Source organism: Haliotis rubra, unplaced genomic scaffold, assembly GCF_003918875.1.
Source record: "Haliotis rubra isolate DU_JTF1 unplaced genomic scaffold, ASM391887v1 Scf571, whole genome shotgun sequence".
NCBI lineage: Eukaryota > Metazoa > Mollusca > Gastropoda > Lepetellida > Haliotidae > Haliotis > Haliotis rubra.
The window spans coordinates 541,112-559,286 of record NW_025767270.1 but is presented as its reverse complement, the minus strand read 5'-3'; the positions used below and the strand labels follow the sequence as shown (position 1 = coordinate 559,286).

The window sequence follows — 18,175 nt, the reverse complement described above, 5'->3', positions numbered from 1 at the left end:
GTAAACGATTTATAGAGGATTTGATTCTTGCCAATAAACATCAGTGTCACATTCAATTTCACTGGGAAGTGTAACTTATTGCTAACAAGCAATAGGGTTGATTCCACTAAAAATGAAGAAAGCAATATGGTTGGTTGATTTTACTTAAGATGAGTAAAACAGTTTGATTTTACTAAAACTTAATAAAGTAGTTGGGTTGATAAAGCAATTTGGTTGATTCCACTGAAAATGAATGAAGCAATAGGGTTGATTTTACTAAAACTTAATAAAACAATCAGATTGGTTCCACTTCAAATGAAGAAAGTGATTGGATTGATTCTACTTACAATGAATAGATCAGCTGGGTTGATAAAGCAATTTGGTAAATTCCACTTAAAGTGGATAAAGCAAAAGGGTTGATTTTACTAAAAATTAATAAAGCATTTGGGTCGATTCCACTTACATGAATAAAGTAGTAGTGTCACTTCTACTTAAAATGAATAAAGTCCCTTGATTAAATGCAAGTAGATGAACAAAATGAACTGATGCTGCCATTACTTGACACAAAAACAGATGCCCAGACATTTTTTTCTTATTTTGTCAGCTGTTAATGCAGACAGAGAAATACCTAGGTAGGACCATTTTTGCCATCCTGAAATATTGTATACCAATACTTATTTTATTGAGGATGATCCTGTTGTCTTAGGTGCCATATATGGCAGGTTTATTTGCCCTGATAAGGATTTCACTATTCCAGTGATAATTGCTTTCACCAAAGTGGTAAACATCTGAGAGCAGCTTTGCTTAAAGTTTTCTTCTCTCCTGGTGATCAGCTATGAGATAACTAGTGTTGGGAATTGGTTGAAATCTCACAGTTGATGATTGGTTCAATACCATGAGCAATCATCGAAACAAAGTGGTTAGCATCTTTTTTAGATTTTCCTCTTCAAGTTACTGCATTTGCAAATTTCACATCCAATATAAAATAATACAACTTGCTACTTTTAAGTGATGACTAATATAATATTTGATTACCTATGAGGGCGAAAATATCGGGGTTAATATTTTTCATACGATGCCCTAGGGCAAAATATCACTTTGTCATGGTGACGTGACGTCATGAACAATGCTATGACGTCACCTCTTCTTCTATGACGTTGCGGTCTACATTAGGCGACGGCGGATAGCCAGCCTGTGTTTGAAAGTAGATTTGGGTTTATTTTCCTCAATTTGACAACTTCGGTAATAAACAGAATATCATATTCGTGCCCATATCATACTATGTTTACGACACTCGTGCCAAAATATTGGTATATCCCTCGCTCTCGCTCGGGAAATACCAACATTTAGGCACTCGTGTAGGAAACATAGTATAACATGGGAACTCACATAATATCCTCTATATCATGAACATGAACTTCCCAGAGTCTTAAAAAAATATTCAGTCATGACTTTTTAGTAAGTGAAATGAGTATTCTAAGAATTAAACACATTTTCAAGCCCTGACAATGTCCTAGATATGTTCCATCGTCAAGTATTTCAAACTCTATTACAGTGGTTCCAAAATCATTTGTGTTTGATTCTGAGAAAATGTCATTGATTGCTTGGTCATTTGGCCTCTGCAACCAAGCTTCGATTATTTCAATAAATCGGAACACCACAAGAGATATCTGATAAACTGTTCAGGGTGGTGTTAGACAAAACTCACTCACTCTTTGTGTATAATCTATATTGGATGCTTGTGTATAATCTGTTTTGGACCAGCTTTACTCTCTCAGCTGATGATGTTCAGTTTTATGATCCCCATGGCAGAAGTGAAGTAAGATTGGTGATGGTACTCTTGGGGATCTAATGATGATGAAGGTGCTGGCGCTGTAGTAATGCGGCAGGTCATTAACATAGAAAATGTGTCCAAACTATGTGTTAACTGGCAATCTCCATATCGGTTCTTACATACAAATTGGTAGAGGTGTTTATGTGGTGATCAGCTGGGGAGATTAGATGATATCACAGAGACTGTCAGGTCTACTAGCATTCACAGTTTATTTTATATGGATTGGTCATAGTCTAGCGAGACAAAGTACAGTACACGCATGAGGTGCAGAGTGATATGATGAAGGCGTTTGGGACAGCATGAAGTTTGTGTGATTTGAAAACTATTTAAGATGATCTGTTCTTCAAGCAAAAATGAAAAGAGTCATGGAAACAGTCAAAGTGTGTTGGGTATTTTTCATACCCCTAAAAAGGTTTGTGGTATATAGTTACAGTACAACCAGAAATTATTGAGAATTTAAAGATTGTAATTTTTTTTTAAATTTTCACTCATTACTCACGTATTAAATGTGAATATTAGCAGAACATAACTCCAGATTCAAAGACAGGTGAACAGTTAGTATTTTGTCAAGTCACCATGGGCAGCAATGTAGGCTTCAATGTGGCGGGGCATACTACTGATCAAAGAAGTTAGAAAGTCGTGGTCCATGCTGTCCCAATATCGGACCACCTCTTCTTTCATTTCAGCAATATTTGTCAGATTTTTCTTATTGACACTTTCCTTCATAAGTCCCCAAACATTTTCTATTGGATTGAGGTCATTGCTATAGCTTGGCCAATCTAATAATGTCATATTTTGGGTCCGAAACCAGGCCTGTGAATGCTTTGATCAATGTTTTGGGTCGTTGACCTGCTGGAAAATCCAACAATTTCCATAGAACACATGAGCAGATGGAAGTAAATGTCCCTCGAGAATATCTGTGTACCGCTCACTGTTCATATTCCCTTCAAATACACAGAGGGGCGTTGCCCCTAACACAGATATGCCACCCCACACGTTAAATTTCGGACTGTACTTTGGGCGCTGATACAAAGATTTTTAAGTTTATTTGGTCCAGAATTTCAGTGTATTAGGAAACAGCCACACAGAACTTTCATCTGAGAAAATCACATTGTCCCAGTTAAAATTTCTATGCTGTAAGCACCAGTTCAACCTTCACTCCTTTTGTTCAGGTTTCATGATCGGTGATGGAATTCCTCGACTTTTCTGCCAACCCATTGCATTCAGCTCAGTACTAATTGTCTCCCTACAGACAGCCACAGTTCCTCTAGCAATCATATGCAGCCTTAAGTTTTCTAAACTCCTTCGTTTGCTTTTAGAAACAAGAATACCAAGCCGCCTCCTGTCACCGACAGTCAATTTTCTGGGCCTACCTGCGCCTCCCTGGTGCTCAATGCCATATCCATTTGCAATATTTTTCAAAACACGATAAACAGTGGACAAAGGGATGCCTGTTCTACTTGAAATCACTTTAGCTGATCTGATATCCTTGTCATAATACTCTAAAATCAACTTCCTCTTCTCTAAATCATCCATACTGAGGATCACTGAAAATGTTGTCTGCTAGCAAGTAAACAAAGGGGGATAACTCTTCACAAACTAATGAAAAGGATTAACGGAGTTGTCTCTCTTGAATGAAACCAAGCACTTGATATCTGGTCAAGGTTGTTTATACTAGAAATCCAATTAAAGATATTCCTAAAATTCTCAATAATTTCTGGTCATACTATATACCAAGGAATTGGTTGGATTGGGTTGTTTTTTCAGGGAATTTATTGAGCACTCATCTCAAGCAATCTGCCACATTTTAGAGGCATATCCATAAAGTGAAACGTTTCTTTGCAAAAGTTTCATGAATGATATCAATTCTTGAGAAATTCATTTTTAAATTCTTTGCTGAAATTTATTCACAACGGTCCAAGAATCTGTATCAAAACGTCGCACTCACGAAGAAAAAGAAGTTGTTATCCATAAAGTTTGTTCTATATTGTACTTCCCAACTTCTAAAATGCCACTCAAAGAAATGAAATTTATTCCTCTGCTTTGGAAGAAACAATTTATTTGTTTTCTAAACTGGCTCAAACTAAACGAGAATTGACCAGTCTTAAGTCATTTATTATTTAATGTCTTGACAGTGCTTTGCGAGTCTTGATACACATGTTTATTGTTGGACAGATTCGTGGTAAATTTGTCAGAGTTCCAGTTCAGTAATCTATTTTTATGACGATTTCTTTACAGCTTGAAATGGTCAGTCCAGCTCCCAATGGATGTATTAGGTTGAAATTACCACCACTAGTAAATTGGAATGGTATTTCCATCAATGCTTGTCTCGCCTATATTAGAAACAGTGGAAGGTGCTAAGTGTACAATTCCCTGTGTATAATGAAGCAGAAAGATACATGGCCAGGAATAGGTGCAGCTCATTGGAAGTCCTGGATCTTGCTTTCATTGAGATACCCTGTAAAACAACTGAGTACAATGGGAGTGAGCGCTTAGCAATGTTCCATTCATATCAGGGCAGGGGATATCAAGATTAGACTTGTATTATAGAGAAAAAGAGCCTTTGTTTCGGCATGGTGAGTGAGCATTTTAACTACTTGGCTAACCCATAGAATTGAGTCCATATGTATAACAGCAGTGTATGAAACAAGCCAAAACAACAGCCAGACATCAGGGGTGGTAACTTCAAAATGTTACCAGCCCAAAATGGATTTAACCAGACCTGACAATCCAAAGAAAATGACTCAGTTTTTAGTTACAATGAATAATGAGCCTGACACATGTATTTACTGTTTAACAGTCTATTCACAACAGTCATTTTCTGAGTTGTAGTCAGCGTCGAGTGAGTGAGTGAGTTTAGTTTTACGCCGCCCTCAGCAATATTCCAGCTATATGGTGGCGGTCTGTAAATAATCAAGTCTGGACCACACAATCCAGTGATCAACATCATGAGCATCGTTCCATGCAATTGGGACACGATGACATGTGTCAACCATGTCAGCAAGCCTAACCACCTGATCCCCTTAGTCGTCTCTTACTACAAGCATGGATTTCTGAAGATCAATTCTAACCCGGATCTTCACGGGTCGATAGCTTTGTTAAAAGGGGACCACCGGTGCTCCAAAACAATCCTATCCGCTGTTGATCCCTGGATTGTCTGGTCCAGACTCGCGCTATGACTGTCATAATGAGTCTATGTTACAGTATAATGAGGTACAACAGTCGTAGCGTTATGATAGCTTTGTGAAACGGGGCCCTGAGCAACAAGCTCAGCAAAATATAATAGTTATCTTAATGTCACATTGCCCTTTCGTAAAAGACATATTGTGACATGCTTATTCAAGAAAAATTGTATGATTTTCTTGGCCAATCAACAGCCACAATAGTCATATGTTAGATATTTCAGTAATAATTACCATATATAACCACATGGTTTTCTGTACTCTTGTAGCTAATAGTTAATCTTTATTCATTGTTATCAGTGCTAGCCGGTTAATGTCACTATAACTTGAGAATAATAACTTATTAATATCTGATGTATTGAATCTGGTGATGCCTCATAACTACCTCTATCCGTCTCTCCATATTGAATCATGTTGCTATTCTTGCTGTCACAGTAACACGATAAGGATGTAACTAGGAAAACATTTCATTATTTAATTATTACCTTCTGGTCAAAAGGTTTCTTATTCCTATGGGATGTGTGGATTGTCATGGTGTCCATTACTTTACAGCTCATGTTGGAGAGTTATTTTCTTTACCACTGTGCACGTGTTGGAGGGTTTTAAAAATGTTAGTCATGGTTCGTCAAATGTTCTTAATGAAGAAATAAATGGCCTGATGTATGGTTGTGTCACTTTGGACTCTTTCTGGCAAGTGCTTAAAAACGCATTTCTTTTTCTCATTGTAAAGATAGACATGACTACTCCATACGTCAAGATATTCATTAATAACATATTTACACACAAAGAAAACAGCATTGGGGACTGACAACACCTTTAGTTGATGCCTTTGAGCTTCTTTGCAAAATAATTTGACCCAAAATTCATTGCAGATGGTGAGTACATATAAAATTTCATCTTCCAAATTAACTTACTGACTGTGAGAGAAAAGAAACAAGTTTGAACTTGACAAGGCGCTGTATTCAGTGTTGGTTGTTGATGGTTTTTCACAAAATTTGCATCGGCTGAAAGTACGAGTCGACATGTTTATAAACAGTATTTGGTTTGTTTTCCAAACTGCTATGAATCAGTCTGCACATTGACAAGACAGACTCCATTGTCTGAAAAATAATTTTTAGGTGTATTGGTTTTTCTGATTTAATTATAGTGAGTGAGTGAGTTTAGTTTTACGCAACTTTCAGCAATATTCCAGCAATATCACGGCGGGGGACACCAGAAATGAGCTTCACACATTGTGCCCATCTGGGGAATTGAACCCGGGTCTTCAGCGTGATGAGCGAACGCCTTAACCACTAGGCTACCCCACCAAACCTGATTTAATTATAAATAAAAATGGTAGGACAAAGGCGATTCCAATTTAATTTGTTCAAGTCTTGACTCCTAACTAATTGATTACTACATTTCGCTTGTCACCCATTATTGATTGGATTCCCCACAAGGGCAACCTACATTTTTCTTGAAAGTTGTGACAGTATGTAATGGGGCGGACAGGATCACCTCATGTTGTAAGATGGATTGTTTCTCAGACTGAACCAGGGAAGGTAAGGTAAGGAAGCCTACCATTTTCTGGTCAAGCCAAGGGCCTGGATTCGATTCCCCACATAGGTTCAATGTGTGAAGCCCATTCGTGGTGTCCCTCGCCATGTTATTGCTGGAATATTGATAAAAGTAACATAAAACCTAACTCACTCACTCATACTGGGAAGGTGCCATTGGGCCCTTACATATTTTGGCTACAGTATTTAGATCTTGAGACCCCTACACTGTATGTTTTTATCTATAACAAAGTCACAACTTTTTGTTTCTATGGACAATATGAAACAGTATTACTGAATAAGAAAACAAGTGCATTTAGCTGTCTTGCTTGACGTTCACTTATTTGGGTTTTCAGTATATATATGAAATCCAACAGCTACGGAAGGAAAGATTTATTTGAAACATATACAGAGTCTATATCCCTGAGAAGGAACCTTGGCAGAATTGTATAGGCTACATTATGATGGAGCATGGCTAGATGCTGTTGTAACTCTCATCCTTACACAGATTTATGGCAACAGTGGTACCAAGACGAAGACGTGAAGTTCCTTGGTAATCTTAGAATTCAACTGTCATGGCAACAGTTGATGTATGGTCAGATACTTACAGTGTTGGATGCCAAGGAATTGAGTTAATGGGTCCTTGTAACAACGCTAATGCTAGACATTATAGATTTAGGGGATCCCTAGATTAAAAAGTACAGTTGCAAACCACAAGGACCTCTTGGCCCCCAAAAAGGGCAATTAAGGCTTGAGCCAAATGGCTGTCAGAGAGAGTGCTATTCAAGGCACTGTAAAGCAAATTTTCCTGTAAACACTGTATTTATGATGTATCCATCGAGCAAGGAATTATCATCCCAATAATACAGAGATATTATGTCTCAGTTTCAAGCAAGTCACTAATTACAAGGTCTAGACCACCAATGGCGATAGGCACCAGACTGTGGAACCTAATGCTTCTATATTTCCAACACTGACATGTCCAGAAAGGAACCTTGGCTGTGACGGACTGGTTTAAACAATCCTGCTTCCGGTAAAGCACTGGGATCAGCGATGTGTCTGTCTGGTGAGAGCAACTTGCCCTGATATATTGAGATCCTGTTGGCTATCACATAAGACGAATCTTATTTACCAGTTCATTATTAGAATGATCTATAAACATGGGGCTGTCAGTGTAGCTATGATTCATCATGCTACCTTATTGCTGGTATATGTCTCCGTGTAGTGTAAGTGGGTTGTATTCCATGAGGATCACCTTACTGATGCTATGTTATTGTATTCTCCTAAACACATTACATGCTTTGATTCCTAGTTGTCCAGTGGCTTCAGTTTTTCTCACCACACACATAATGTTCAACCCATGAAGATATGGGTTAGAATTGATCTTCAATAACCCATGCATTTCGTAAGAGGGGACTAACGGGATCAGTGGTCAGGCTCGCTGACTTGATTCATGTTTATGATTATTTACAGACCGCCACCATATAGCTGGAATATTGCTGAGTACAGCGTAAAACTAAACTCACTCACTCAATCATAATGATCACATATCATAGAAGCTTTTCTTAAAAAGTGTGGTGAATTTTATACCACACTCTGTTGATGGACTGGGTACAGAGGCAGTGTCATAGATGTAAAGGAACCAGATTGTTACATTAAATGTGTGTCAGTATTGTTTTCTTCATCAAGTGACAAGAATTCCTATTTTGATGTCTTGGCTTGTCTCCATATAGAAGGAAATAACACTTGGGTGGCATGTGCTGGACACCGTCCAAAATGTCTGATATGCCTGGTCAGTGCTCAGGTGTTTATCCATTGATCGTGAGGGCAGCACTGAGCATTTCTAACAGGTGCTTTTCTGAATACTGGACATGCTTCATTCTCAGTCATCATTACTGAAGTGGGTAGAAAATATATTTGAAGACTTCGTCAAGTCAAGTGTTATTTAGCAATCATAGGTTAGATTGATGATGTTCCATTCAGTAGGTGAAGCGTAGTTTCTAGTTACCAATAAGAAATAAAGTATGATTTCTTGAAGCGTGAGAAGAAATGAGTATCTATCTTTGAATACAATCGGATTAGGATTATACAGATCATCTGTATTCCATTATGTACCCCTTCTTGTTTTAAGAAAAAAGGACTTGACAAACAGGGTGGTAAAAGACAGAAAAGAAACACCTGTAACCTTGTTTTTTCGGTCCTGTATGTCAATATTTGAAAATACCATAACATTTGTCCTAGTTATGGTACCGTTATTATATATTTTGCCAACTTATTTTTTTAAATAACTGAAAACCATGTTGACTACACAGTTATAACTAGACATAGACATGCATGATGTAAAAGTTTTGTTTTCTTCCAGGCTGCCAAACTAGCAACAACAACTGCCAAGAAGACCAAGGAGCTTGGCCAGAGTGTTAATGATTCTGTCATCAAACCCACCAAGGAAAAGGTAGTGCCTTGTTCTATATCCAGAACAGTCCACAGTTCCATCTCCTCTGTCATCTCTTGTCTCTCTGTATGACAGCATGCTTTAAATACTGTTGCTCAGGATCTTCAGCCTGGTCCTGGGGCTCTTGGTCTCTTCTTCCTATCAGATGGCCTTGCCATCAGACACTTGGTGTTCCGAGCTAAATATGATTACTTCCAAAAATGAAGTGACATTTCAGCCACAAGTGATGCTCTTTCATAACTGATTACATTCTATAGTAAGGATCACTCATAATTTCATATGAAAGTAAAATTTATCATCTGTCTTTTCTGAATTAACTCTCAGACGAGACACGTTGGTTTTTGGTTACAAATTGATATGATCATTTGGACAGACATGATTTGAAAGCTGTGATATGAAGGTATTTGTGGTTTCAGATATGTAAACGGTGGTTAGATTATTTCCAAGTTTATATATCAACATTATTATTTAAAAAGCTCATTTAAGCAGTACTTCTTATTATGTTGCATTAATATTAGATACTTTGACACCTGAACATTCAGGCTACAGAGCAGTGTCTGTGTCTTGTTATTGTCATTCATTTTTGTAGATAGTACATACAATAGAATGTCTTTTGCAATGAATTGGCTATTATTTTATTCATTTTTATATCTTACTTCATTATTCAAAGTATAATTATCAATTGTTAAAAATAAAACAAAGTGAAGGCAAGAATTTGGAAGTGGCTCACTTTGCTCTCTTTGAGCTTTGTGGATTTAGAATAAATTATGTACTGCAGAGAGATGACACGTGGAGATTGGTCTGTAACCATGTTGCAGCTCGTTAGGTTTCCACTGGGAACCTGTCAGTGTGAAAATGTTGAGCATGTTATTCCTGTAGTCGTTTGATGTTGCATGGCTGTTGTGTGTAGAATGGCTGGACTGTTTGTAGTGGGCATGATAGAAACATACGGATTTGCTTTCTTGTTGCACCAAATTCCTTCATCTTCTTTCCTGACTGTATGCTTCTGTGATGCCGTAACTTGACATAACCAACAAGCGAGGCTGGCGGAATGAGTGTATTACTTACTGATTATTCCATTTATCGGCAAATTGACAGTTTAGCGGGCGAAAGGAATTTCTCGCACTTGCAACATTTCATCTCAGATCCTACTCTTCAGAAGTTTCAAGATAATGATGTGTGACCCGTGCCCATATGACATCAGAAATATGTTTACAGCAAACAGTGTCTGTTTGATGTTGGTTTCTCGTCCCATATGGAACCAAGGTTCTGTGGCATCAGATATAAGCTAGCCCATAGCAGCCCACCTCTTTGATGCCCGTAAAATGATGCGAGCAGAAAGATATTGATTTTCCTCTCCTTCAGGATGTAAGCGTTAGAGCAATGATAGATATAGGTCTCCGTGGGGTTAGGGTGTCCGACAAAAGATGATCAAGGGATATTTTGTGACAGACACTGTATGTTATCCTCCTGCCCCTTTTTGTCACTTGCTGGACTATTTCTGTACCAGTCAAGAAAGCAGCTGTCAAATCTGGGTCTTTGGAAGTCATCCATGCAAGATGTTTGCTTCCATTTTGCTGTTTGCCCGGGATTCCTATATATTACATAGCACTGAGCTGATGTTTCGGCTGTCAGTGGAGTATTAGACATGTCAATAATTGACACATTGCACAACCAGCGCAGTTAGCAGATTGGAATCACTAAATCATGCAAGTCTGCAAAGTGAAAATTTTCATTTTGGTTTTTCAATATGAGATCTGTGATAAAATGGAGGTAATGGAGCAGCAGTATCTGCAGTTTTATTGTGTCAATACTTGGGTCAGTTTTCTCCCTTTGGTTTCTCTTTTATAGGGTGGTTGTGAGGTAGCCTAGTCGTTAAAGCGTTTGCTTGTCACGCTGAAGATCCGGGTTCGATTCCCCACATTGGTACAATGTGTGAAACCCATTTCTGGTGTCCCCCGCCATGATATTGCTGGAATATTGCTAAAAGCGGTGTAGAACCATATTTACTCACTCACTCACTCACTAACTCTAATAGGCCTGGTGCTGGGGTAGCCTAATGGTTACAGTGTTTGCTCGTCATGCTGGAAACCCGGGTTTGATTCCTCACATGGGCACAATGTGTGAAGCTGGATTTCCAGTGGACCCCACCGTCATATTGTTAAAAGCGGCTTAAAACCTTACTCACTCACTCTAATTCCAGTAATCCATGCTTAATGTTAGCTGAGAAAGAAGGATTGGAGGTGACAGTGTCTGCTGAGCAGGAATAGTACTTTCCTAAGTGACGAATAGGAAAGTGATTGGACCAAATGTTTGTTCAAGCTCCTGATGTAGATGATGCTCACAATATAAACACCTGGTTTGTGTGGTCTGTGTTTATTACATGCTGGCTGATCTTTGGGACTTTTGAGTAATGGTACTGAATGTTGATAGTACCTTGCAATCTGGAAACACTGAGTCATTCTGCTAAAATGGAATGATCAGTGTTCAATCTTTTAAGACTGATTTGCCTTGCAGGACGCCAAGACTTGGCGGTAATATTGTGACTATGTGCTGTACACTGGTCTTTCCCTGCACTAAATTTGTCCCAACCTCTCAGTTTTGTTGGGTCTTTTAATCATGGCCTTCTTAGGGATTTCAGAATTGTATTTATGAAATGATTTGTATGATTCCTTTTAGCAGCCAGGCAGTCACAATTACCCACTCACTAGGAAAATCTATTCCAGAAGCTGTTTCTAACGATGATGAACACTTGTCCCATGCTGAGGGTGAATTAATTGTTCAGTCAGACAATGGCAATAATCAATAGTTAGATACTGCGACTGTCACACTCAAAGGTGCTAACAGGACAATTAGTCAGATGGACTTTGTTCACCCATGGACAGATTTTTTCACATATTTCTGTCAAATCTTTGACACTCTTGCTGCAGCCATGCACTTGGGTCCTTCTTGCCAATCCTTTTGCACTAATGGACCCAATCCTAGTGAATCTGGCTGCAGCCAAGGTCTCCAGTCCTTGTCACTCCTGCTGCAGCCATTGAGTCCTTCTTGCCAATCCTTCTGCAGCAATGGACCCAATCCTAGTGAATCTGGCTGCAGCCAAGGTCTCCAGTCCTTGTCACTCCTGCTGCAGCCATTGAGTCCTTCTTGCCAATCCTTCTGCAGCAATGGACCCAATCCTAGTGAATCTGGCTGCAGCCAAGGTCTCCAGTCCTTGTCACTCCTGCTGCAGCCATTGAGTCCTTCTTGCCAATCCTTCTGCAGCAATGGACCCAATCCTAGTGAATCTGGCTGCAGCCAAGGTCTCCAGTCCTTGTCACTCCTTCTGCAGCCATTGAGTCCTTTTTAGCAATCCTCGACCGCCTCCGTGGTGTAGTGGTTAGAGCGTCTGCCAGGAGAGCGGAAGGTCGTGGGTTCGATCCCCGACCGCATCCTACCAAGAGACGTTAAAATATGGTACTTGTTGGTCCCTGCCTGGCGCTCGGCACTAATGGGTACAACAACGACTGGTCGGCTCGGAGTCAGTATAATGTGTCTGAGTGGGGTATTCATGCTTCACTGCGGCATGGTATCTCAGTGGGCTAGCACTATAAAACCAGCTTCAGTCTGGGCTAGTACAAGCAGCCGCACATACACATACACACGCATGCACGTCGTCATATGAGCGAAATATTCTTAAGTACGACGTAAAACCCAATTTCACCACACCTCACCTCTTAGCAATCCTTCTGCAGCAATGGACTCAATCCTAATGAATCTGGCTGCAGGCATGAATGCTGTGGTTTATATTAATGTTGAACAGCAGATACTCTCAAGTGACCCATACATTTTTTTGAAGATTCTTGTGTTGAAATCTGCAGGTTACTGTTATCCACGCAATTAGATTGAAGATTTATGACTGTTCCAGGGATCTCTTAAAACACCCTAGTATTGCATTTTTGTAGTGACTAGAAATGTACTTACTGTAGGAAAGTAGGACTGTAAATAGATATTCCTTTTGTACATTAGACTAAACAATACCTTTGGGCATGGTGTGAATGGTTGTTTTAGATGCTCTTTCACCACTATCTAAACTAGTATCCTACCTTGTTTTAATACTCCTCTATGTCATTCAATGCACAGTGCTTCTGATAGCCTAGCAAGCATTGATCAGTGACCCACCAAAAAGACCGATCACCTTCCATTTCTAAGCAATATGCCCATATATTTCTTTCCATCATTTACGCAATACTTAGCTATTGATTAAGATGCATTCAAGGCCATCTGAAGCACTGAAATATGAATTATTATTTTTTAAAAAGTTTGATCATCAGGTGTACATTTATCTGAATGATGACTGGATCTTATCCAGTTTGTTGTTAAAACATGGTTCATCTCTCAAGTAAATTCATTTTATCGCTTTGAAGTTTGGGATCCATTGACTTTCTCTGATGATCAAACTTTCATTTTGTTTTGTTTGTAGTCCTTTGATTTCTTTTGTTGCATGTTGATGTTTGTGTGTCTATTTTCACCCAATCAGGTGGCAGAGGGCAAGATTTTCACCGATGTGTCGGCATCAGTTGTAAACTTTACCGACAAAGTAAGTTATCATGTTCAGCACTTGTTTTGTTCTTGCTTCTTTTTGTCAGTGGTAAGTGATTCAAGTTTGCTTCACTGTATAAGCTTGTTCATGTTCTTTGATAATCACCAAGACATTTTAGTTGTTGCTTTGATACTGGGGCTGAGTTGGTCCCCAGTGTCCTGTCCTAAATGTTACAAGAGGGGATTATGTGAGAGGCAGGTGTCTGCAATAACTGCCAATGAAATGGATGGTACTTGGACAGAGATGTGATAACAATTATAACATCTAATCCTGGGATACTCCTGGTGGGTTACATGGGAGACAGGTATCTACAATAACTGCCGTTGATATGGATAGTACTTGGACAGACATGTGACTACAACACCTAATCCTGGGATTACTCCTGGGTGTTCTACAGGGTTCCGTTGCACAAAGCTAAGGTGATCATAACTCCCTAAATCTAACATAGACTTACAATAGTCTTGCTGCTTGGTGAAATGGAGCCCTGGGCCTAGATTGTTGAAGCTCTCTTAGCGCTAAGATAGTCGTTAGTGCCATGCATTAACATTAACTTACGACTATCTTAGCACTAAGAGAGCTTCGAAAATCTAGGCCTTGTTCCACAAAGTGACCTTAGTACCATGACTATCATAAGCCAGTGTTAAAGTATGGCGGTCCGATTGCTTTGTGGTAAGAGGCCCTCAGGTCCCCACCACCTTATGCTTGTTTGCTGTAACACTTGACTAAATTAAAAGGGCTGTGGGGTAGCCTAGTAGTTGAAGTGTTCACTTGCCATGCCAAAGACCTGGGTTCGATATGTGAAGCTCATTTCTGATGTCGCCTTTGGTAATATTGCTGGAATATTGTTAAAAGCAACGTAAAACCATACTCACTCACCCACTCTGTAAATTAGAATGAAATTGAGATGGTTACAATTTGTGATCTACCTGCTTGTATGAAGAATCCCTACATTTAGTAGCCATTGTCTGGCTTACCTTGCCCAGACTTGATCACAGTTGACATTTAGCTAGAATATTGCTGTCTACAGTATAAAACAAACTTTACTTTATCACTTATCCTTCAGTGACCAGCCAGCACTTAAAACCATTTCCTTGTTTTGACTGTAGGATATTTAGATTTAGTTATTTCTGTTATGAAAGTCTTGCAGGTTAATGATCAGAAGTGTCCTGCCTGTCCATGCATTTATGCTGACCACTCATCCTGACAAGGACCTTCTACAAACACCTTCATGCAAACACTTTGCTTGAGTTGTCTGCTAAAAATTCAATATCCTATTTCAGCTTTCAAAATCTTAATCAAACACTCATAAAGGAAGCCATTTGTCTCTGAAATATCTCAGTCCCACAAGCAGAGTCAAGCTCTTAAATGTTCACACTTAAGCTTAGGGTCATATTGACCCATCTCAGGGCGCAAACTGTCATCTTGAAAGTGGAATTACTCCCAAGGATTAAATCATCAAATTCCAATCTCATCCTGAAGTGATTACACACACGATGGTTCTGATATCCGTAAAAGCATAGCCTGTGAGTCCGAATTGTCTGGAGACTTTAGCGAGCAATCCATATCACAGCGGAAATGGACAGAGCTAACATGATTACATTCTTCGACGACAGTGAACAGTTGCCATGGTTCAGATCTCACACGGGGTAAATGGTAATAGAACAGCAACCTTCAGAGTATTAATGGATCAAGTAAACCATTATCTGAATAATGTTGTGATTAAAAAGACCATAAGCATGGTAGCACTGGAGATAGAGCATCAGCTTTTTTGGGCCAGAGATCTGGGTTTGTTTCCCATAGTGGTACGTTAATTTGAAGCCTCTGTTTGGTGTCGCTTACCAGTACTTCATGGGGATTGTATTAGTTGGGACTTGATTAATATATTTTAATGTTTGGTGTCTCTTACCAGTACTTCATGGGGATTGTATTAGATGGGACTAAATTAATATATTTTAATGTTTGGTGTCTCTTACCAGTACTTCATGGGGAATATATTAGTTGGGACTTAAATTGTAATGCAATCAGATTTAACATGTTTGTTTTAATAGGTGGTAAATAACACAGGCATGATTTGTGTGAAAACCAGATTTTTGAAAGACTATGACTTGGCACTAGCTAAGCTTTTTGAATATGATGTTCACTGCTTGCATCAGATAAAGACGTTTACTCGTATGCATGTAGTAGAAGGCTGGACCAATCCATCACTCATCGTTCCTTTGTGCAAAGTGAAAAATTAATGAAATTTGAAATTCTATGTTTGATTTAAAACATCATTTTGTTTTTAATTTTGTAACTTTGATGCCTTCCTTTTTTAAATGTTCATAACACTTCAATCTAGACATCATTTCCTATTTTGCATCCTGCCTGTTGGCATATCGACCATGTTAAACAAGAAAAGGTTAATGATATATTTTGATCCTTTACCTCAAATTTAGGAGTCACAGATATCTGTTGGAATATTATCAGTTCTATTGGCATCATTATCGGGAATTTCATATTGTTTTTGTATAATCTATAGCCTGTTGACTTACAGTTAGGAATTATTACGGATGAATTATTGATGAAGTGAACATCTACAAATAATGTCGCCAAGAAAATATCACAGCTTTTTGGTTCTGAATAAGGAATGAGTTAGATTAAATCAATTTTAAAAATGGGATTTAAGCATGTTTAGAATAATCCATCCCTATAACTGTAGGGTACATCAAAATGGGTGTCAACTTTCTATCTAGACAGGGAATAAAAACATGGTGTTGATCATTACGAGGAAATGTTTGATTTGTTGAATCATTAGACTATGCACTGCTATGTCAAGAACTTGTTATCGTGTAGGTCTCAGTAGGTGCTGGTTGTCACTGATGTGACAGATGTTTTAGGGGAGATGTAGCCTTGCATTACAGGCATTGAAGCAAAGACCCGGGTTCGATTCCATCATTAAGGTACAGAGGAAGGCTGGGTGGACCCATCATTGAGGGTCCGTACACTGAGTTTATGTGGCTAAATGAACATTAACATTGATTACGACAGCTCTCTTGTGAATGATGGTCACTTTATCCTCTGGTCTGTAATAATGAAGCTGTACCATGGCACCAGTGGTGGATAGCATGAACAACGATCCATACATGACGACACACATTCAACCAGGTCACAAATGGAGGATTATAGATGATGAGATCTAACACCTGGCAAACCAGTGATTTACATCATCAACTACAAATGACGATAAATGGTGATATCTCACCATTGCAGCATGTAATCAACAATGTCTGACACTGTAACCTCTAAATTATCATTAGTTGACCCTTATAATAATTGAAGATCGCCTCTGTGGTGTAGTGGTTAGAGCGTCCGCCAGGAGAGCGGAAGGTCGTGGGTTCGATCCCCAACCGCGTCATACCAAAAGACGTTAAAATATGGTACTTGTTGGTCCCTGCCTGGCGCTCGGCATTAATGGGTACAACAAGGACTGGTCAGTATAATGTGTCTGAGTGGGGTATTCATGCTTCACTGCGGCATGGTATCTCAGTGGGCTAGCACTATAAAACCAGCTTCAGTCTGGGCTAGTACAAGCAGCCGCACATACACATACACACGCATGCACGTCGTCATATGAGCAAAATATTCTCAAGTACGACGTTAAACCCAATTTCACCTCACCTCACCTATAATAATTGAGTGAGTTTACTCTTACATCGCGTTTAGCAATATTCCAGCAATATCACGGTGGGGGACACCAGAAATGGGCTTCACAGATTGTGCCCATGTGGGGAATCGAACCCGGGTCTTTAACATGACGAGCAAACGCCTTAACCACTAGGCTAGCCCACCGTGCTCCCCTTTCATAAACATGTGGTACATTGTGACTGTTCATGTCTTATAATCTTATAATAAGGGCCAGTAAGTAGTAATTGTGTTTGACTTGTGTCACCTTAACTCACAATGGTCTCCAGCGTTACAAAACGACCAGCTGCTGAAGTAGGTTGAAATACAAGCAGCATCATGCACCTCAGCTTCCTACCTTGTTAAATAACGAATGCGATTTCAAATACCAATCGTCAGATAACAATTGATTTAGGTGTGTTTTACATTGTTATAAGTATAATCAGCATCATTATTTTAACAAAAGGATGACTTTTTTTTCTTCTAAAAATACCAAATGATAGGGAGCTGTCAGGTGTTACATATTTGCGTTACCTTGCTGAGATGTAGGTGTCCGTGCAGATGGTGATATGGGGTCATCGTTGTTATCTTATACCCCTCTGCTGGTTGCTTCATCTCATGCTAGTGTTTCCAGATCATTTATTTCACATCTGTGGATTTGATCTCATAAATAACACTTGGCAACTAGTTCTGCCTACTATCGACAGGTCTTTCGTTTTTTCACCTCTAGAATTTACGGTATGTTATGGATATACCAGTCTTTTCATAATCATCCCCAGAGCTTTTCCACAGCATTTATTTACCAATTTTTCCTTGCTTTGTGACAATGCAGACAAACTATTAGGTTCTTTTATACATGCAGTAGTAGCCTGGGCATCCATTACTCATGCAAATGCTGTGTGGCTGGTTACATGTCTGGCCAAATGATCTTCAGTACCACAGCTGGAGTTG

The 18,175-nt window shown here is 39.1% G+C and overlaps 1 protein-coding gene across 1 annotated transcript in view; it reads left to right on the top strand.

Annotated features, from left to right (window-relative positions):
* Positions 1–18,175, top strand: part of LOC124254349 (ADP-ribosylation factor GTPase-activating protein 1-like) — a 92,875-nt gene that overhangs the window by 59,649 nt on the left and 15,051 nt on the right. Inside the window, 2 exon segments of the mRNA XM_046688270.1 lie at positions 8,893–8,982; positions 13,502–13,561. Coding sequence (XP_046544226.1) covers positions 8,893–8,982; positions 13,502–13,561 — 150 coding nt within the window.